Source organism: Gossypium hirsutum, chromosome A01 (assembly GCF_007990345.1).
Source record: "Gossypium hirsutum isolate 1008001.06 chromosome A01, Gossypium_hirsutum_v2.1, whole genome shotgun sequence".
NCBI lineage: Eukaryota > Viridiplantae > Streptophyta > Magnoliopsida > Malvales > Malvaceae > Gossypium > Gossypium hirsutum.
In genome coordinates, this window is record NC_053424.1 from 87,520,457 (window position 1) to 87,543,129 (window position 22,673).

The 22,673-nt window shown below is 29.8% G+C and overlaps 1 protein-coding gene across 7 annotated transcripts; it reads right to left on the minus strand.

The window, feature by feature from the left end:
• Window positions 1-570: 570 nt before the first annotated feature.
• Window positions 571-7,285, minus strand: LOC107903627 (uncharacterized). 7 transcript variants are annotated; one of them, XM_041102681.1, is made up of 5 exons: window positions 7,076-7,285; window positions 6,606-6,982; window positions 4,411-4,456; window positions 1,234-1,564; window positions 571-1,155 (listed from the first exon to the last, which is right to left on the minus strand). In XM_041102681.1, the coding sequence occupies exons 4-5, from the start codon at window positions 1,561-1,563 to the stop codon at window positions 661-663; spliced, it is 825 nt and encodes a 274-aa protein (XP_040958615.1). In that variant the 5' UTR covers window position 1,564; window positions 4,411-4,456; window positions 6,606-6,982; window positions 7,076-7,285; the 3' UTR covers window positions 571-660. The 7 variants fall into 7 exon arrangements, 5 of the variants coding, with proteins under 5 accessions (XP_040958615.1, XP_040958652.1, XP_040958568.1 ...); XM_041102718.1 differs by having other exon boundaries at window positions 6,606-6,905; window positions 7,076-7,199; XR_005919545.1 differs by lacking the exons at window positions 571-1,155; window positions 1,234-1,564 and adding exons at window positions 1,630-2,255; window positions 2,336-2,508 and having other exon boundaries at window positions 7,076-7,236.
• Window positions 7,286-22,673: the final 15,388 nt, after the last annotated feature.

Here is a 22,673-nt window from a genome sequence, read left to right on the forward strand (position 1 = left end):
ATTCAATAACCAAATCAACTCATTTATTAATAATTTTTAATTATAATTATTACACAAACACGATTTTTTTTAAAAAAATTGAATTGAGGAAAATATTTTTTATTACACACGAAATCTTAGAAATTAGGGTCTGTTTGTTTACCAGTAAAATATTTTTCGAAAAATAATTTCTGGAAAATGATTTACTTTTCTGGAAAATAATTTACTGAAAATATTTTTTGGTGTTTGGATGAAGCTGTGTAAAATATTTTCTGTTGTTTGGCAGATTTCTGAAAATATTTTCCGTAAAAGTTATTTTTACATATATTAATAAATTTATATACATATTAATAAATTTTTATAGTTTAAATTATTTTTACATATATTACAATGATTTATTTATAAATAAATAAATTAAATTAAATATATAATAATACTCAATTATTAAGCTACAATATTAACCTTCATAATTTGAAAACAACCAAAGTCAGATAAATTATTTGTAATTATGTTAAAAAAATAAAAAACAAGGATTGAATAATTATAAATTAGCTTTCAAACCACAATTAATACTAGAAATTAATAATATTATCCAAATGCATAATTAGTAGTACACCACATAATAACAACATTGTCCAAGTGCATAACTAAATATTACACCACATAAAAGTATCAATATCTTCAACCTTGAGAAAATTTTTGAAGCCAAATTGTTTTATGCTTTTTATTTTTAACTAAAAAAGCTTTGGCCTCGGATTCATGACTCACTAGATAATCAAACACAGAACACAAGAAGTCATCATGAAATCCTTCTTCCTCCATCGACATCACTTGTTCGTAAAGCTGTGGTGTCTTATCCGCAGTAAATTGTTCCAAAGCATTAGCAATTTTGCCAAGTTGTTCACCCACAAATTTAACTTGTTCATCAACGACACTTTCTTGAACATTTTTTCTTTTACGTTTGGATGTGCCAGATGAAGATACATTTGTTCTTACCTCTTCATCCTCTTCATTGTAGCAGTCTAGAGGCACTGAATCTTGGTTACCATCATCCAAATCTATGTCAGCAAATGTTCTGGCAAAACTCCCTGTTGCCATATCTTTGCCAACAACCAAAGCCATTTCATCATAATGATCAATGCTTTTATTCAAAAATGGTTCATACTTCTTGTGTGCCTGTTGGATATTATACACAATTAGAATAACAAGTATAAAACAATTGAAATATACTTAACATACATATACATATATTACCATCACTGCTGCATCATATGTCGCTCTATCACATGTGATCATTTTCATGTTATCATCCCATCCAAAACCACTTTCACCTCGAATTTTGCATATAATTTGCCATTGGTTTTTTACAGTCCTCAAATGATTTTCCACATGCTTCGCATCGCATTGGACTTGGAATCTTTCAGAAATAGCTTCGACAACTCGTTTAATAGAAACTGTTTTGAAAGTATTAGAAGGCTTATTTCCTTTCTGGGCCTCCTCTGCTAGAATTTCAAGAAAAACATGTTTCATCGGTTTTGTCCACCTGAATTGCTTGGAGGTCCCTTCTTTGTTGACTTTACCCATTCTACATTAATAATTGTCATTGTCAATCATTTCGATATCCAACAAGCTTAAAACATAATAAATTCAATATCTAACAAGCTTAACATAATCAATATTTAACAAATTCAAGACATAATAATTTCAAAATCCAACAAACTAAAATTTTAATATCATTATCCAACAAACATTAACAAAAAAAAGAACAATTTTAATACTAAAACATACATAACATAGAAACAACAAACCTAAGACCTAAACCTACCTAATATTTCTAGCCATATAATCAATCCACATAGTTTGTGCAATTTCGTCTCTCTTAGCAGACCATTCTCTTGCTTCTTCTCTTTCTTCTCGCTCCGTAAGAGTTGTCATTATCAAATCAGACTCAGACTCATCGTATAATCCTTGATTAAGTAAATCATTAGGATCAACTCCCATGATATGATTATGAATGATACAACAAACCAAAACTATATCTACTTGAGTTTGAAAATTCCAAAATGGTTCAGCATCTAATACACGAAACTGTTTCTTCAAAATTCCAAAAATACGTTCAATAGTGATTCGCAATGATAAATGTCGAAGATTAAAGAGTTCCTTTGCATTTTCAGGCCCCTGAGCACTAAACTCTTTTAAATGATATCAGACCCCACGATATGGGGTAATAAATCCATTTCGAATACCATATCCAGCATCAGCAAGATAATATTTGCCTACAATTTTACAAAACATAATTAATACTAATAAATTATGAGCTTATTAGAACTATTTGGTATTTAATGATAATTATTACCTTCTGGAATTCTTAATCCTCTTGGGCGTGAAAGTGCATCACTTAAAATACGAGAATCATGTGCACTACCTTCCCAACCAGCTAGAACATAGGAAAATTTCAAATCAAATGTAATGGCGGCCAATACATTTTGTGTCGTCCCCCCTTTACGGCTGCGAAATCTTCCTTCAATGCTAGGTGGAACGGATGCACGAACATGAGTTCCATCTAATGCTCCAATACAATCTTTAAAATAAGGATAAAACCTTCTATTGTTTCTGATTTCACTAGGAGTTGACTCATCAGGTGATCTAATAACTAGTTTATACAATTTCAAAATAGCTCTCAATACAATCATAAAGTAACGGTGAACTGTCTCAGTTGATCTATAATATCTAGATCCAATCACTCGAAACCTTACATTATGACCAATTATATGTAAAAATATCAGTACTTGCTCCTTAATATTCACAGATTTAGTTGATTGTAATAAATTATTCCTACTAAGAATATCACACAAATTAAAAAAGGCAATCGGTCTCATCCTTATCATATTAATACAATATTGGTCACCACTATATAAAATACTATTAATATAATTTTCTCTTTCATAATCTCGATTCACACGAGGGTGAGAAGTAATTTCGTTCATAGTTTTTAATTTTTTAATCCAAAGAGCCCCAAAAGCTAAAACTGAAGCCACGACTGCAGCAATTACATTTTGATGTTGACTACGATCCATCTACACAAAACAATGCCACACAAATATTTGATCACTACAAAAAAGGTGCAAGCTTTTCATAAGATCACATATATGAATAAAGCTACCATGACTAAAATGCATACATACATATATGAAAATTGATATCTAATACACTAGTAGCTCATGAAGATATCCAAAAGTCAAGACTTTAAAGATATATATTTATTAAAATAATTATAACGACTGAAATTATTTTTTATTAATTAAAAAAGTTGAAAAAAAACCTTTAATAATATCGAATTTTTATTAAATCTATGTTAGTATATATTATTTTAGGTTGAATTATGGTTACTATTTATTTATTATATTTAAATTTATGAATTAATGGTCAATATGTGCACTCAAAATTATTCATGTTGAACATGAATTTTTCTACTCGGCCAGCCTGCTTTGCATATTGTTATTGCCTTATTGGTTAAATGGTTGATATATTGGGTGGAACGATTTAAAATATGTCTGTTATTATAATGTGAATGAAATAATTCAAATTACTTAGAATATTTTATTCTTTAGAGCTTTGCAACAAAGACAAATTAATCAGCCAAGTGTGTATTTTTTTCTATTTTGGGAGTGGGGAGCTAAGGTATTTGTATAATGAATCATCTTTTCGGTAAGATTATATAAACTCGAGAATGATTTGAGTTGTAGTTCGAGAGATGAAAGCAACCAGAAGGGGACATTGACGTTAACTGTTAGTTAAATTGAGGAAGAAATGATGATTCTTAAAAATTTATATTTTAATTTGATATTATTTTATTATTTTATTTTTATAATATCATTAATTCATGCTAAATGTTATTTTATTTTATTATTTTTTATCTGATACTAATACAACTAGAATTCATGTTGCCCCAATAGAGAACTAGAAATCAACTAGCATACACCCAATATCAGTCTCTGATCAATACACGAGAGTTCTCAATACCATAGTGAATATGAAAATCTCAACACAAAAAAATCAAAGAAAAGCTGGAAATAAATAGTTAGAGAAAGATGATTCAATCTTCTAGCATTCTAATTGCACACCTCTCAAAGAGAATGAACATCCTATAAATAGAGCCAATAGCAAGAGAATTACTCAAGTCGATTTACTCAAGCATTACAAGGACAATTAGCACATATTTTGCCAAAGCAGTTTACACATACCTTATAGTAGTTATCCACACATGCTTTGCAAAGACAATGCATAAATAATTTACAGTTACATATGACTACCCTACATAGTAATCTGATTCACAAAGAAAATTTCACAGTAATCTAATTCACAGCACATACCATCGAATCGGCAGCAGAAAAATCTAACAAAAATTCCATTAAAAAACAGAAGAATTACCTGAAACAACAACAGAATCTTGACGAACAGCAACAAGAAGGTGAATCTAAAGAAAGATCAAAAGAAAAAAACCATTAAAATTTCAGGCATAAAATCGGCTAAAGAAACAAAGAAGGCATAAAATTTTTCCTATAAAACTAAGCACATCAAGTAACCACAAGTGTTTTCCCCATAAGACTAAGCACATCACAACACAATATATAGTTTACAAAGTTAAACACTGCACAGTACAAAACCATTGCTACAATTGAATAATCCCACAAATAAAGAGGAATCAAGAAGACAAGCAACCACAACAATCATTTAAGGAGAAGGTTAAGGATTACACAAGTATCTAGTTTGAAAGTTAAACACTGCACAGTACAAAACCATTGCTACAATTGAATAATTGCACATCCAACTAATTCAATTTATTAATTATTAATTATTTTTATAATTTAGTTGAGTTTTCAAAGCATTTAAACATTAAAAGATATATAATAATATCAAATGCGACTACCTTCCCAATTCAATTGGTTGAGCTAAAAGAGCATTCACTAATATATATGATAAAGCTCAGGTATGAGAATATGAAAGCATCAATTCATGAATGGGAGAAGGAAAATAAGGTGAGAGCCAAAGTCAAGATTTTCAATAGGAGAAAAGTGATGTGATCCCTACTTGAGATTCAAAGAACACATACTCCTTACTGCTTGAAAACTGTTTTGCTAAATCCTATGATGGATTGGTTGAAGTACAAAAAGAATTGGAGAAGACATTTGTAAATCAACAACAAGATAATGTAACTTCAATTTCATACCTATTCATTTTAGAGAAGAAGATAAAACGATTATCCAATGTTCAATCTTTCGAGTTACTTCAAATTTGATTAATTCAGATATTCGATGTAAACTATAATGAATGCTTGCTGGTCTAACTATGTGACAGTACTAATTAAGTTAGTGAACTCTTTTTATATGTTGATTTGACCTGCATGGACTTCTGCTTCATTTACATATTTAAGGTATATTTTTATGCTTTGACTAAAACTTTATGATCACTATATATATGCTGTTAATCCTAAAAATTTATGATCAATATATAGTATACATATAACACTATTATTTGCTAAACTACCTTATACACATAATAAATAATAAGGTGCTCACGAGTACAAAAAATGAAAAAGAAAAAGAACATGTAAATAAATATAGATGAGAGAAAACAGAAAGTCAAATATATAGTCCAAGTTCAATCCGGCCTACTTTTGAAGAAGTAAAAACATAAATTATGACATGAAAATGCACATGAAGGGGAAAAAACTTTCATTTTGGCTCTACTAATTACTTCATTCTAAACTCTTGGTAGTTCATTCATACAATCACCAAATCATGTAGTCCACATATAAAATTATATAGATAAGAATCCGCTTGCAGTTTTTGCCAACCATGTGTTTGTATCCTCATAAATCCGTTGATCCTTTGTAGGATAGACATGCCAATTATTAAGTAGTATCAACTTGCTACAGTGTGGGTCACTCCTTACACCAACCAAACAATCAATAAAAAACAAGCTTGAGATCAAGCATCATAAGGCATCTCTCTCTCATCTCTTTCACTAAGCTAAGATTCTTTGTTTTTTTTCATAACCAATAATCCTTTACTAGCTTCAGCATTAGAGAGTGATTGGAGTGTCAATTTCGATATGTTTTAGTTTATATTTTAATCTTGCAAATCAAATATAGCCCCTTAAATACCACAATAAGCTCGATCTATGCCAGTTCAAAGAAGACTCTAACATTTAGGCGTATATGTTAGAATTAAATTCACGACCACGTGTGTTAAGCAACTATTTATTCAGCTTACTTTAATGCATTATTTTTCGATAAATATGAATCACAAAAAAGACTCAGCAATGTAAGAACCATAAACATGCATTTCCATTCATTTAACAACTTTTTATCATTATAAATAGCTACATCTACGTCCTCCCATACTTTTGATTCTAATAGTATGACACAATATTTCAGCATGTCTAGAAACCATAGTTGCATGCATAATGTCTTCTTAAAAAAACCCCAAAAAACCATACAATTTGTGGATTAACATAGCTCAATTAGAAGAAACAGGGTTCATTTTCGACAAAAACTTCTTAAGGTCATTGAAGTATTTGTGAAATTTAACAACATTCGAAATATTTGTTTTTAAGGTAAGTACCTAGGTTGAAGGTGGCGACTGCTTGCTCGATGCGAATGAATAGCCTACTTTCTTTCGTGCCCAGGAGAATGGGAATTTTCCAACTGACCTTCAGAGATGGGAATCAACTTGCCTGCTTCTATGCGTTTTCCTTAAACACTAGTTCTGCTTTCGCTGGATTCTAGAAAGGCATTTGTTCTTTGACCCCAGGTGAGGCAACTCAATAGGAGCTGCAATAGAATCCAAATATGGCTTTGCTACTTTCAAGCTTGACTTTCTTCTTTCTGGCGTGACAGCTTCTTGTACTTCAAAATAAAACCCCTGAAAATCCCCCCAAAAAAGTGGTAACTAAGGAGCCAAGACCCGAAAAAAAAAGCTATGCAGGAAGAGGAAAATGCCTGCAAAAGAGAGAGAGAGAGAGGTTGCATGAGAAAGAGAGAAAGAGAAGGAGAAAAGAAACGAAATACCAGCAGCAAGAGAAGGGGCCTTACCTGGATGAAGGAGATGCAAGGGAAAATGTCTTACAGAAATTGAAACGGTAAGACATTTTCCCAAAATGTAAGGGATTTTACGCGTGAGTTGGAAAATGTTTTCCAAATGGAAAAGGTTTTCAGGCTACCAAACACTGGAAAATGAGGAAAATATTTTCCGGAAAACAAAATACAACCAAACAAACAGACCCTTAGTCTAGCCTTATCCATGAATAAGTTTATTTTTAAAATAATTATATAATGATTAATTTTTTACAAAAGTGCTCAAATAAGGTCTTTTTTATAAACTTCAACTCAATTTACAATAAAAAAAGTGAATAATAATGTTTTTATAATACAGAAAAACCTCTTTATAATGGTTACCCACTAAAACAATTTTTCTCTATTACATTCAACTTTATAGTAGAATTGACTTTTTATATTTTATTTTAACCTTCTATAACAACTTTTCATTTATAACAACAACAACTATTCTTGTAAAATACATTCTTTATTGAATTAGTTCTCTATAAAAAAACATAGTTTAAAATTTTAAGTAAAATTATAATTATTTCATATAAACAAACATATTATATATAATTTATTAAATAAAAATGGTCTTAATTAAAATATTATTTCAATAAAAAATTTAAATTTCACATGAAAAAATCTATTAATCATATTTTATTAAATGAAAATAATCTAGTGAAATTAAAGATACTAATTCAATAAACTATTAAGTTCCCTAATTAAATAGTTTATTATGAATTTGGAACATAATAAAATTATAAACTAATTACTTAAAGTTAATAACTCATGATAATTTAATTAATTTAATTTGATAAGTTATACTCTCTTTTTTAAGGGTAGATAACTCATACAAATTAATTGAACTTTGTTTTATGGACTTCATAATTCATCATGTGAAATCATGTAAAATAATAGCAATATTGCATACACATGATTTACATCTGGTAATTTTGTTTATTTAATTTTCACTTTGTTTCTTTCTTTAACTTAATTCCCACTTTCTTTATTTGATGAAAATTTACAATATAAATTCTATAGTAGGTTTATAATAATTGTCTCTCTATAACAACATGTTTTTATAGGTGTATAACAATCGTCTCTTTATAATATGTGAAATTTTTATAGATAAATAAGCCTGATATAGAGAAGGTCAACTATAGAATATATAATGGTTAAATCAAATATTACTTAAAAAAGTATAATTTAAATTTTATTATACAACATTTTGAAAAGCTCTTATTTAAGCACTCTTGAAAAATTTTAACCCTTATTCAATTATTTGTAGAAAGTTTGTTCTTCATTTCAACGCTTTTATTCAATTATTTGTAGAAAGTTTGTTCTTCATTTCAACGCTTTCATAAAAGTTTAGTGTAAAATTATATAATTAATTTGATAGTTTTTAATATGTTAAAATTATAATTAAGTTCATCTATTATTAGTATAAAAATATGTACATTAATTGCCAATTGAGTATTAGTTCAATTAGTATTGGTATTCTTGCTAGTGCAGGAGAACGTGAGTTCAAGTGCGCTAAAACGCATTATCCTCCTATTTAAAGGAGGGGAGGCGCTATGGGTAATTTTAGGCATCATATCAAAAAAAAGACTAAGAAACGTGATGCTATACTCATATAAAAGGAAGTAAGGCTCCGTTTATTTCACTGAAAATAATTTTTGAAAAATGATTTACTTTTCTGGAAAAGCTAATATTTTCTGGTGTTTGGATGAATCTGTGTAAAATATTTTCTGTTGTTTGGTAGATTTCTTAAAAATATTTCATAAAAGTTGTTTTCAATTAAACAAACATACATTTGAGATTTTTTTTCATTTTTTTATTGTTTAATTGAATTTATTTTTATCTATAATTTTATATTTTACATTGTTTTTGCATATATTAAAAATATTATGTTAAATTCAGATTCATTACAACGTCACTTTTTAATTACATAACTACTAAGTGAATATTTTTTATATAAAAATGTGACATCAACAAAATTGACAAAAAAATTTAACAATGTCAACAATTGGACTTAATTTTCAAATTTGAAAAGTAAAGGGACTAAATGCTTAAAAATAAAAGTACAAAGACTAAATTACAAATCTGTGAAGTGTACATAGACTTATGACATATTTTAACCTTTATAATACAAAATATTTATTATTAATATATTTATAATTGTAATAAATATTTATTATTAAAATATTAATATTAAATATTTTCAGTAATATGTGAATAAAATTATTTAAAATTATTATTTTTAAAATTTATTATTAAAATAAAATTGAAATATTAAATAATTTATTAAAATAATAAATTATATTTATTATATAATAGTTTATTATATGACTAAATATAAATAATTAAATATTTATGTTTGATAATATTGAAAAATATAATATTTTAAATATTTTTAAAAATAAAAATAAAATTTATTCTCAATATAATAATATCTTCTTGATTTAAGTTAATTTTTATATAAAAATAAAATTATCTATAGATGAGTTTTTTTCCGGAAAATAACTTATATTTTTCAAAAGGGTAAGTCATTTTACAGGAAAAATTGCTCATTTTACCTTGACCTGTAAATCATTTTCCGTTGACCAAACTATTTTCTGTGAAACAAATACAGGAAAATGCAGAAAATATTTTCCATAAAACTTTTTACATGTAAACAAACGGACCCTAAATAAATATATATATGTTCTTTAATTGCATAAAAATATGTCATTAAATAATAAAAAAATTAAACATATATTATAATCAAACTATTTATACTAATAATATTGTTTTTTTATATAATAATCAAATTTAATATATATTATGTGTTTATGTAAATTTTAATATATCAATAAAGATAATATTTTAGATTGATATGATAAAAAATATTAGATCAATTCAAAATTTTATATACATGGTAAGTACAAATATGTTGATAAATCTAATGGTTAGATTATTAAACTATTAATCAAATAAAAAGTTTTACACCGATATAAGTGAATCTATTCCTTAAATATAAATATATTTATATATCTATATCATATATATTTTTTCTTATAAAGGATAGACGAGCCAAATTAATATTAATTAAAGAGTTAGTTTATATTGTTTTTCATTCTACTTAAGATTCAATCTAACATAATTTTGAAGTGTATAACAATAAAGGTAAATAACTCTTTTGTCCATTAAATTATACAAAACAAATTATATAAGATTATCTCAAGGGTACTCGTGAATAGATTACAGACGGTTATTCCTCATTGCATCAATGATGGGCAGAGTGCCTTTGTTCTAGGTCGGCTAATCACTGACAATGTCGTTGTTGCCTTTGAATTGTTACATTCTTTTAAAAGAAGACGGGGCTATCAAAAGAATTTTGCTTTGAAATTGGATATGAGTAATGTCTATGACAGGGTTGAGTGGCATCTCGTATAGGCGGTCATGCTCAAGTTGGGTTTTAATGTGAACTGGGTTGACTTGATCATGCAATGTGTCTGAACAGTTCACTATTCTGTTATTGTGAATGGGGAGGCTAAGGGTTGTATTCTCCCATCACGTGGTCTCTATTAAGGTGACCTTTTGAGCTCTTTCATGTTTTTATTTTGTAGCGATGGTTTTTCCTCCCTGTTGAAATTGGCGTGCACTGATGGCCATTTGAAGGGGGCTACAGCCAGTCGTGGAGGATCTCGAATTTATCACTTATTTTTTGTAGACAACAATTTGATTTTTGGAGAGGCTACAGTTGAAGGGGCGAGTAATGTTGTTTGACCGCCTTCAGACATACTAACGTCCAGAGTATTAATATTGCAATAAACGATATATAAATGAGGCGGTATCTGCATGTATACAAGTCCAGTTGTAATATAGTTATAACAGAGTAGGTAAGTACTCAAAGAATCGTATCCAAGAGAGGCTAGTGGTAGATCAATTTTAACCTAAACACTAGAAGATCTAATTAATCTTCTAAATAAGTTATAGTATAAAAATATAAATAAAAGGGATTTTTAAGATTTTTATAATAGTAAAATATAATAAAGAAATAAATATCAAGAGATTGAAAAGTGGAATTAATCAAATTTGGTTATGGGTGATTAGCTTGCTTCGGTAATCTTCATCAACTGTTGCTTTGGATTTCTCATCAATCAACTAGTCGATATCCTAGCATAATCTTTCGATACATCAATTAAAGTAATGAGTAAAAAAGAACTACTTATCTTTCGACCTCACAGTCTAAACTGACTAGGGGTAAAGGTGTTCACAGATAAACAATACCAATTTTGGATTAATTCCTATCTTGATGATTTTCTAAGGTCGTCAAGCTAATGTTTATATTCTTCCTTTCCCAAACAATTGATCTGTTGAGTAACCCTAAAAAACAGTTAATAAATCATACCTTCACTCACTAATCCCCCAAAAAGGAATTAGTTTCTCATGGTTTTCATAAACAATATAGAATCGATATAAAAAGTAGACATGATAAATGAATTGAAAGTAGAGTTTAAGAAAAAGCCTAATTTATATTTAGAATGAAATCGAATCCACAAAGTTTGATTGTACCCACAAATCAAATCTTCCAAAATAAAACAAAGAACAATATGAAATAAATTTAAAACCTAAAAAAAGAGAAAAGTTAAACTGGAATTAAAAGAGAAATTCTAAGCTAAGTATTCGATGTCCTTAATGTGTAACAAATGAGCCTATTTATAGATTTTAGGTGGTCGTCGTCCTTAATCCTAGGTTAGCTGACGTTCCCGAGCTTTAAGTTTGATTGTATGGACCAAAACACCCCCTGACTTGTATTAATTCCCGTCTAGAGTCAATGTCGCAACATATTAGGACCTGTGTTGTGACATAGAAGTCAGTATAATCCTCTTCAAGATGTCTCCAGAGGTATGTCGTAACACCCTTAAACTATGTCACAACGTCAAAAACAGTTTCAAGATTTCTCCATTCTGCTCCTATGTTAGACATCGAACCCTCCATGTTGGACGTAATGACCAGTATCAGTTTAGCAAGCCTTCTAATGGTCTCCTGCACCCTTGCAAAGTTCATTAGCTTACCCTTGGGCCTCATTCGGCCCCTGAGATCAATAAAAGATTCAATTTGCACATTTTATTGAATTTAATTAAACTTACTAAAACATAATTAAAACCTAATGAAAATGCTTCTTTTCAAGCTCCTACAGTACAAAAATTAGTTTAATTTGCTACACTGAATTACGATAGATCAGATTCCCCCCACACTTAAATCATTGATTCTCCTCAAGCAATACAAACAAAAATAAGAAATAGAAAAAGTGACCCTTGAGCAAATATAATACAAGTATTGACTTTGGAGCACATGACTAGGGAGATCCTTGTAGCAGTTCTGAGTGAATATGAGCATTGCTCCGGTCAAAAAATTAATTTTGGGAAGTCTCTCATTTATTTTAGCTGCAACATAGAGCGAGGGATGCGTGCTAAAATTGAGACTGTTTGAAATGTTCGTAGCACAACGAAGCCTGGTAGTTATCTGGGATTGCCTGTTGTGGTTGGACGCAATAAAAAGTAAACTTTTTGGGCTGTTACGGTTGAACGGATAGGGCGGTGGTATAATCATTGTCTCTCGCAATGTGGGAAAGCTATCTTTATTAAGTCAATTTTGCAAGATATCTTGATTTACTCAGTGTCTTGTTTCTTATTTCCCAGTTCCTTTTGTAATGAACTGGAGCCTTTAATGTGACGCTATTGGTGGGGCAAGTTGGCTACGAGGAGAGCAATCTATTACGGCACGTTTGGTTCATTGTAATGGAATAAGGCTGTCATTGAATAGAGCTATAATGGAATAGAGCTGTAATGGAATAGAGCTGTAATCAGTAATTTAATTATTTGGTTGAATGGAATGGAATAGAGCTGTAACAGAATTCTTGTGTTTGGTTGAATGGAATAGATGTTGTAATAGTATAAGAAAAAAGACTTAAATGACCAAAGTACCCCTAGCAAAAATTTCGTTAGATAAATGATTATTGTTATTGTTATTAAATTTTAATAAAATTATTATTAAATATATTTTATTAAAAAATAATAAATAATTTAACCATATTTTAACATAATTATTATTAAATATAATTTAATAAAAAATACAATTTTGATAACATTCTTAATATAATTATTATATGAATTAAAAAATCATAATATATAATACTATAAAAATAATATATAATCTACTTTATTATTTTTAAATTGCAATACATATTTAATGCGCTAAAATATCATTAGTGAAACAAATAATTTAATTATTCTACTATAAAAAACAAAATATTAGAAGTAATGATTTGGAATTTTGGTCAATGCACGATAGCGCTCATCATCAGTTAAACCTTCTGCTATTATGTTGAATATAATTTTAAATCACATTCTTGAATGGTGACTAATCAACACCATTCATAACATTGGAATAAGGCATAAACATTAGAGGCAATGCATTTAATTTCACCTTCAACAATGATGTTGGTTGAGCTAACTATCCTTTTGGTGGTTGAGCTAACTATCCTTTTGGAGGAATCATTCAGACCGGGGAAGCCTTTAGGGATGAGATGTTGCAGTGTTAAGGTAATTATCATATGTTTTCTATGATAAAGGTTCCTTGTTTCTTTTGTTGTAATAAAAACAAATATTATAGACTTTGGCTCAATAGTAATACCATTGAATTGGTGAAGTTAAGATCATATCGATTTGATCACTTTTAACTTTTATTCATCGATATTAGCCATTAAATGGAAATTTTGAAGGGGGATAGGTTTCTTTTATAGTACTACATACACTCCTAAAGAAACTAAGTAAATTGGAGAGATTTGATTTGATATGATAATTTATCATTGAAAAAATAGGTTAAACAAAAATTAGTCATGTAGAAACATCAACTCGAGCTTCAAAATGATCGATTCCATTTCTATTCTGTTGTTTACTTCTCCTAAGAATAGAAACCTGAATCAAGAAAAAAAAATAGGCATAATGAACAGATAGAGCGTACATAAATCTTTTCATCTCTAATGGCTGTCAAAGCATTGATAGAAATAAATGGAACTTCATAACCATACAAAAATAATGCAATATCTTAACCGCACCTTATATTTGCTACATCAATGAATATACCATCTACTCCAAAAACATGTTTTAATTGCAAGCATCATACCTTAGGCCTTTCCATGCCACTTCCAAAACATCCTATCCCGAAAGACAAGGATGAGTACGCAGCTGCAATTTCTATAGCTTTCAATTTTGGAGGATTTTCTGGAACCTAAACCAATAAATTCACATATAAAAACTAATCCAATAAATGTAATTTTTTTTAAAGATATATTGTGGTTTAATTGAAATCTCGACCCGATTGGAGCACCCGCTTGCACGATTAAAATCCCAACACTTTTATCAGTATTAGCTTGATTACTATCTTGAGCAAAAAAGCAAAGAACTTTCATGCAAGCAGAGGCAGGACCTGCCTGTAAGCTAAGCATGAAAATGACCTTATTAGTACCCCAAGTATTGCAAATTGCAATAAATCTAATGTATGTTTCAAAGGCAGCCAAAATTATTTACTTGTGTCCATTTCTCTTTTTAGCTTACCTTATATATTCTAAATGAGATCTTTTGATGATAAATCTTCGAATTTAAGCAAGTAATTTAACATCGAACAAATTCAACTTCTATTATATGATTTATCACTTCTAGTTCTCACCAAGCATAAACCGTTACTGATTTCAACATCCATGCTCGGAATCAAGTAGACAATTAATGTTTCAAAAGATCGTATCCTATTATACTACTTTTGTATTAACAGAAAGAGATACAAGCAGAGACAACCTAACTCAACAAGGTCCATTTAGGATAACTAAAGCTTTCTTCATGTTAAGGGAATAAATTCCTGCTAGGCATATAAATCCAAAAGAATCTTATAGTGACGATGAGACATAACACTCCCAAGCTGAAAATCCTTTCATTAGGTGTTCTCCACCATACATTGCTGCTAATCCCACACGACCAAAGAGATGTCACAATTGTGGGAAAAAGTGTCTCATAAATTATATAGCCTCAAAGAGGAATGAACTAAGAAGTACAGTTTCATCCAGTAATTATCACCTTCAGTGCAATACCACTGCTGGAGGCTCCTATGCTATATTTCCTTCAGTGTCAACACAAATGACTCCCACAGTATCCATGATATTGTCTTCTGATGGGCCGAGCAGACATGATTGACCACCACTGTTGCCCTCCAAAGTATCACAAGTTTGAGCATGTGAGCCTGACATACAGATGCATAATTTCGGTTAAAAATATTGTACACGCTTATTGATATGAAATACATCTCCAAAATTATTTGAGAGGGCAAATCTTAAATGAAAATGATAAAAAATAAGTTATCTTTCATTAAATTCATCTATTTAGTCCTCGAATTATTATCTTTCATTAAATTCATCATAATTAAATGAAAAAGTTAACGATAATGTTAACTTACTAATGCGAATGTCATACATCAGTTCACATGTATTTATTATTAATATGAAATTATTTTATTTTATATATTATGTTAATAATTAATTAAAAAGTACAAAAATATTTTTAAAATATAATTATTAAATACCAATTAAAACAGATAAGTAAGCTATTTAAGATTTTCTCAAAAAGAAAAAAAGAAAAAAAAAGGTAAGCTATTTAAGATAAAAAAGAAAAAGGAAGTTGATATTTATCATTTATTAAAAATTAAAAGAAAGTTCCATGAATGGACAGAATGTTAGATATAAGGTGATTAATTAGAAAGTAAAAATTAATTATAAGGAATTTTTAAGGCTCCGCAATAGTGGACAGTAGAGGTGTTATAGGCTGGGCCGAATCGGGTTTGGATTGAGCTCAACTAAAAATTTAAGTCCATTTATTAGGTTTGGGCCCGACCTAGTCCAAAAAAGGGCTTAAAATTTTGCCCAAACTCGACTCGTATAAAAATGCTAAAATCCGGACTTAACCCGGCCCGCTGGTATTAATTTTTATATTATTTTTATATAATTTCTAAATATATATAATACATCAAAAATATTAAAAACATCAAAATAAATATTTCCTAACAAATTAAAAATAAATATTAATAAATATGTAGACTTAAATAACACTAAGATAAATATAACTTAACAAGCAAATGTCTCTAAAATAATAATAAAATTAACAAATGCCTTTAAAGTAATAATGAAATTAACAATAAAATAAGTTTTTATTCAATATCCAAACAATAACAATAAAATAATAGCAACATAATAGTAAAATGGTAGCAAAATAGGGAGAAAACAATAAGAAAATAACATTCAAAAATAAAAAAAGAGTAGATTTTTTTTGTCATTTAGTGAATTCGGGCCGGGCCAAAAATACCTTACCTGAGGCCTGACCCGTTTTTTAAACGAGTATTATTTTTTTGTCCAAGCCCATTTTTCGGGCCTATATTTTTGCCAAAATCTTCCCACATTTCGGGCGAGCCTTCGGGTTGAGCCATAATCAGGTCTAGTGGATAGTTAATTTGTTAAGCTTTATAATCTCGTTGTAAGAACCAGGTTGTAAACGACAGGGATGGTTTTTTTTTCTTTTAAATAACCTAAATTAATTAATTAATTAGGAAAATTATTCAAGTGAAAAGTGATATACGAAAATGACTTGAAACCTATAGTGTCTGTTAATGCCATCTGGCCTATTGGTGGCATCGCCCCCTCATCATTAGCCAATCTTCGATTTTTTAAAATATATATAAATTTGGGTGTCGCCACTTTGTCAGGCGACACCAGTGTGTATTTTTCAAAATACTTATTAAAAATATGGGTATTCAAGAAGAAAAAAATAAAATTTTAGTAGTTGTTGTTGGACTGTTAGGTAGCACCGGTATCAGTAAATTTTATTTTTTTGGTGCTGCCGGTGTGTTAGGTGGCTCCAATGTTAGATTTTAAAAAATATTTTTTTTGGTGCCGCCAATGAGTCAAGTAGCACCAGTATTTTTTTTATTTAAAAAATAGTTGTGAAAGGTAATAATAAGGAGACAAAAAAATCAAAATTTTTAGGTGGTGCTGCCTACGTGTTAGGCTGCACTGGTGGTCCTGCAGGGTTGTCAGACGGCTCCAAAAGCCTATATATACCTTATCCCTACTGCAAAATCTGTATCTGTTGAATTAATTGATTTTTTTTGAATTTTTTTTTGTTGAAGAGAAGGAAAGGGAGAAAGTTTTGTGATTGGTAGTAGAGGTGAGACTAGAAAGAAAAAAATTAGTGTTCAGAAGAAAAGGAGAAATTTTTTTCTTTTTGTATTTATGTTTTGGGGAGAAATTGTGATAGTTTTAAGGTATATTTTAGTTCATGGTGATTTAGTGGCGCCTGAACACCAACACATTTCATTTGCCATTTGGGCAGTGCACCATCACCTTAGAAAATATCACATTGCAACTCGAGCTCCTAGTTGATAGTTATACGATCATGGGTTCAAGTATAAATAGGGCTCTCAGTTGATAGTGGTTATGTGGTTACAGGTTTAAGTTGGTTATATTGTCAAGAGAACCCAGTTTCATGCCACCAGAAAAGGAAACTTTATAAACCCCATATATAAGTTTGAGATCATAATCATAGGGAAAAACAGGGTGAAATTAGTATCATTAATCTCATTGTCCAAAACCTACATCAATGGTTGGGGTAGGAGCACTTTTAGGAGAGGAGGTGTCGATTACGGTGTGCACAAGTTGAAACACGATTCGGTACGAAAGCGATTGTAGTTATTAAAGTCTTGCATGAAAGGAAGGTCGACTGAACCTTGTTTCGCTAAAAGCATATTTATCTCACGGGATTCGTGATAGACCCAGATCAAGCAAAGTTGAATATCACTTCTGATGGACCTAATTCAGGCAAAAGATGATGGAACCGGAGAAAATACTTATTGAACTACATTGGCAATTGTGTAATGTGATTATTCCAATTTTAGTTACTATTATTATCATATAAGTTAAAATGATAGTGATCATGTCTATTTTTCGATCAATTATTCATATAACTAGAAAAATAAATAAAAAGAAAAGTTGTTTAGTTCACTCAAAAAAGAATGATCTTTGTTAAGCTACAAAAATTTATTCGTATGCTATTTATATTGTATAGCGATGCTGCCAACTTTTTCTAAATAAGTTGTAATCAGAAATGAAATTCCGAATATCTTTGGCGGGTAGTAAATGATCAACCTTATTGTTTTAATTGGACATGTCACTCCAAGTATAAATGTGATATATATAAATATAAAACTCGAAAGAAAAAAAAAGAAATAGGGATAAAAAAATGGAAAAAGAAAAAAAAAGAAAAAGAATGATGGTATTAAAAAAGACCAAGAAAAAGAAACAGGACTTGGTCATTGCGGCTTGGTAAGAAAAAAAGAAAAGCGAGAAGAAAAATATAGAACCGGGAAGAATAAAACAAACTGGAAAAAGGAAAAAAATAGTGGGAGGAAAAAAGAATAAGGGGAAATCGTGACCAACATGTAACATTCTACACCCGACTTGACTACAAAGTTCGAGTTATAAGGCACTACATTCGTTGCCGGAGCAAAAATGATCGAATTAAAAAATTCAAGCCATTTAACATCCAAATGCAAATATTATTAGCAAACATTATGATAAGTATACATTTTTGGGTCTTGAAACAGCCCGCTCAACGGAGTCTTGTATTCAATTACTGTTTGGTATACAAATGGTAAAATTTAAGATAGAGGTGAGTAAGTAAATTAGTTATTATGTCTAAGTAGAGTATTCTAAGTGATTCGCCATTTGGAGAATCCCTGGTTTTGGCGAACACTAGAGTTTGGCGGACTCTTTTGTTAAGTATCTGCCCATCCCAAATGTTTAGTTGAGACTTAGTTAGAACGTAACTAGACTACTGTAGATGATTAAACTCAAAACTTGTTAAGTGCTCTTAATCATGGGAATTAAAAGTGTTAGTGGAATTATTTGATTTTTCCATTAATCCTTGTCTTCGTTGCTTAAGTATATAAGGATAGCGTGGTTTTTCTAAACACCTTTACATCTTATTCTTTCTTGATTTCCTCTATAAATCTTTGAAAAACCTAAGTTTAGAATAACATTTTCGAAGAAAAATTTTGCAGTGGTTAGCTATCATCTACATTATTACCAGCTTACTGGTAATTTTTGATGAACCCTTAAGATATTATTGAAGTAATTTACGTGTTTTTCGTACAACATGCATATATGTTAGAATGGTGTGTGAGGAAAGAAACTTCCTAATTTTAGATTAAGTGTTATTGATTGTTGCATGCATGTTAAGATTTGATAGAATGATGATCTGATATGTATAATTATTCTTCTTTTAGCTCAAGAAGCTAACGAGGGTCCCAGCGATAAAGGTAAAAGACTTGTTGTGTAGACTTGTACTAGAGTTTCTGGTGAGTTATTACTTCTATGTGTTGTAACTTCCATTGTTATATAAATTGTATAAGGTAAGTAACCTTATTCAATGATGCATGAATGGTATATGTATGGATAGTGGTCGTTTAGTGTCGTTAATTGAGTTTAGTCAGTCAGTGTTATGAAGTAAGCACCATCCTTCACGTTTAAGCCAATACCATCTATTTGTGATGTATGAGAAATGTTCTGTGGTGATAGAGAAGAGGGGATATGTTTGTGTAGCCACTAGTAGGGCAACTATATTGTAAATTGGACTGGTAGGTCATGATAAAACATGCTAGTATGAATTAGAACGATATAAGGAGTTAATGGGGAGTACACATGTGAATGAGACTATATGATATGTTTCTGACTCTGAATTCTGGGTATGTGGATGGCATGAGGATGAGTTTGTCTAAGTTGTGCTAAGTTGGTGTACTAATTTTGCTTGTGTTCTGTTAACACCATTGGGTGTATTATGATTATTATGTGAAACGCCTTCTAAAAGTTTTGGTATTATCATAAGAAATAGTATGTATGAATTCTATCTACTTTTGGGAACTCACTAAGTTCGTATGAACTTACCCCGTTGTCTTTTCCTCTCAGGCGTGCTGATAGAAGAAAGACTTTCTGTTGAAGAGACTACACCAAAGCACTAATGCTATTGTGAGCTGTTTGTTTTGTCTTGTATCATTCATGACCTTCGAGGGTGGTGTATAAATGTATTTTTGAAACTAATATGTATAATGATATTTTATTTTGTTAAGAATTGTTTTTAAAAGAATCTTCTTAATTTCAATGCCTGGATTTAAATTAATATACTTAAATTTGTAAAATTTTACAAGCTTCCACTGAATGATTTGTTTAAAAACTGGTATGATTTTAAGTGTGACACATCATACTTAGATCTAAGTGTTGGGATAGGTTTGGCGTGTTACATGTCTTATACGAGCTTACAAAAGCTCAAGACTATTTTGAGGTCAAACTAGGACTAAATTAAAAATTTTCAAAACATATCAATTGGGTCACACGATATTTAGGGCTTGATATCGCGATTTCAAAGACAGTAGCCAAACTTCCTAACCTGAGGACCAAATTGCAAAGTTTTCAAAAATGAAACAAGGTTGATATCGTGGTATAAGGGGTACGAGTATCGCGATTCGAGACTAGTCCACTAAGTCCTTATAAATCAACCTGCAACTTCGCAATTCAACTACCAATACCAAAATTCATTCTCAACCAACACATATAACTTTCCTTAACATTAATTCATTTACTTATCTATCTTATATAACATCATACCATAGCATCATTACTAACTAGCAAACCAATTAGTACCATTCATTTTAAACCTACATAATCATACTTAGAATCAACAAGTCTCTAACATTATAACCATTTCCAACATTTCAAACATTGCTATTCAATCGTATTTCCATTACATAAATCATACCTTAAACAAACTATGGCAAACCATATATATATCAAACATATCATTTTTAAGACACAAAATTCAACATAACAAAACCTATTGAGTACATGCCAATCTAACAAAAAACCGAAAATAAACAAACATGGCTAATTCTAAGACTATTAATTGGATGTTGAAGTCGATGCTTGGGATCAATAACTGAACCTAACTTGTACATGGAAAACAAATTGTACAATGAGCTAGTTGCTTATTTGTATATCTATGAATCAAGATAATATAAGCAACTTATGCAAATGCATACATTTAATTCAATTCCAATTCATAATATAGTACACATGCAATATATATACCAAGTTCTTCCATTATCTCATTTCTTATACTTTCATATCAATCCACATTAAAATTCGCAAGTTTCATAATCATTTCATTCTGCCATCATATATACTTACTCAAATTTCATATCACAAAATTCATCATATACATAACCATTTAAGTACATAAATTATAAGTATAACTACTCAATCTCATTTTCATTTCCTTTAATCACTTCTGAGCTTATAATCTTATTGATTCAATTAGCCCTCAAGGCTTGTTTTTAGCTCATTTCACATACTGCCGTATTTTATATTTCATTCACATTCCATTTCATCCATTTACCATTAAACCAAATCACATGTTTTTAACCCTATTAACTTGACACGAACTCGGTACGGATGCACAAATCCATCATTCGAGTTACCCAGCAACGATGGTTCTATAACGATATATAATACCATCCTGTTTGTTCGACAACAATGATTTTTCTCAACTCAATCAATTAGTCACCTTGTGTTTCCTGAAAATGATCACTTATTATATATAATTGGAACGACGGAAATGTGCAAGTGTACACAATCGCAACAAGTAATAAAGTGACAAGTAAATGTCGAGTTATCGTACCCATAGGGACTGTGAAACGAATTATTTATGAATGTTGTTTAAAACACTTTGGTGAAGAAAAATATTTTTTTTGAAGAGGGTGATTAAAAGCTAAGATTTTAAACTAAGTAAACTAAATAAATAAATCTCAAATGCACGATTTCAGAATATGATTTAATCAAGATGACATAATTGTGTTGGATTAATTACATTTCTTTAATTTAGAGTTATTAAACTCATGTTTATGTTGTTATGAATAAATTCACGGCAACTCGGTAATTTGCTAACTTTTGAACATACTCACCTACACAAATCCATTCATCTCTTAACATATCCCTATGCTAATTCAAACGATTAAACAAATTTTAATAAGAAAACATGTTATTGCACATACATACTTATTAAATTGAACTAATCTCTTGCATATTCCTATGTCAATTCAAACGATTAATTAAATCTAATAAGCACATAAGAGACTATGTGAGGTAACAAGGTATCCTTACCTTGAAACAATTTAATCACAATAATCTTGCAAGTTATGCAAGGCAAATGTATCACCAGATACAATGCTAATTTAACCTTCAGCTACCTTAGAAGAATAAACATGCACTGATTAAGTATTGTGTCAATTAATTAAAATTTCAATCCGTTTAAATAACTAATTCATTAGTTCCCTCACAATTATAATGCAAGAATAACTTAGGCATGATTTTACTTAATCAAGCATTTTACCGAGGCCTATAACAACATAAACATAATTTTAATAATTTAAGAGGACGAAATGAAATCAACCCAATAGG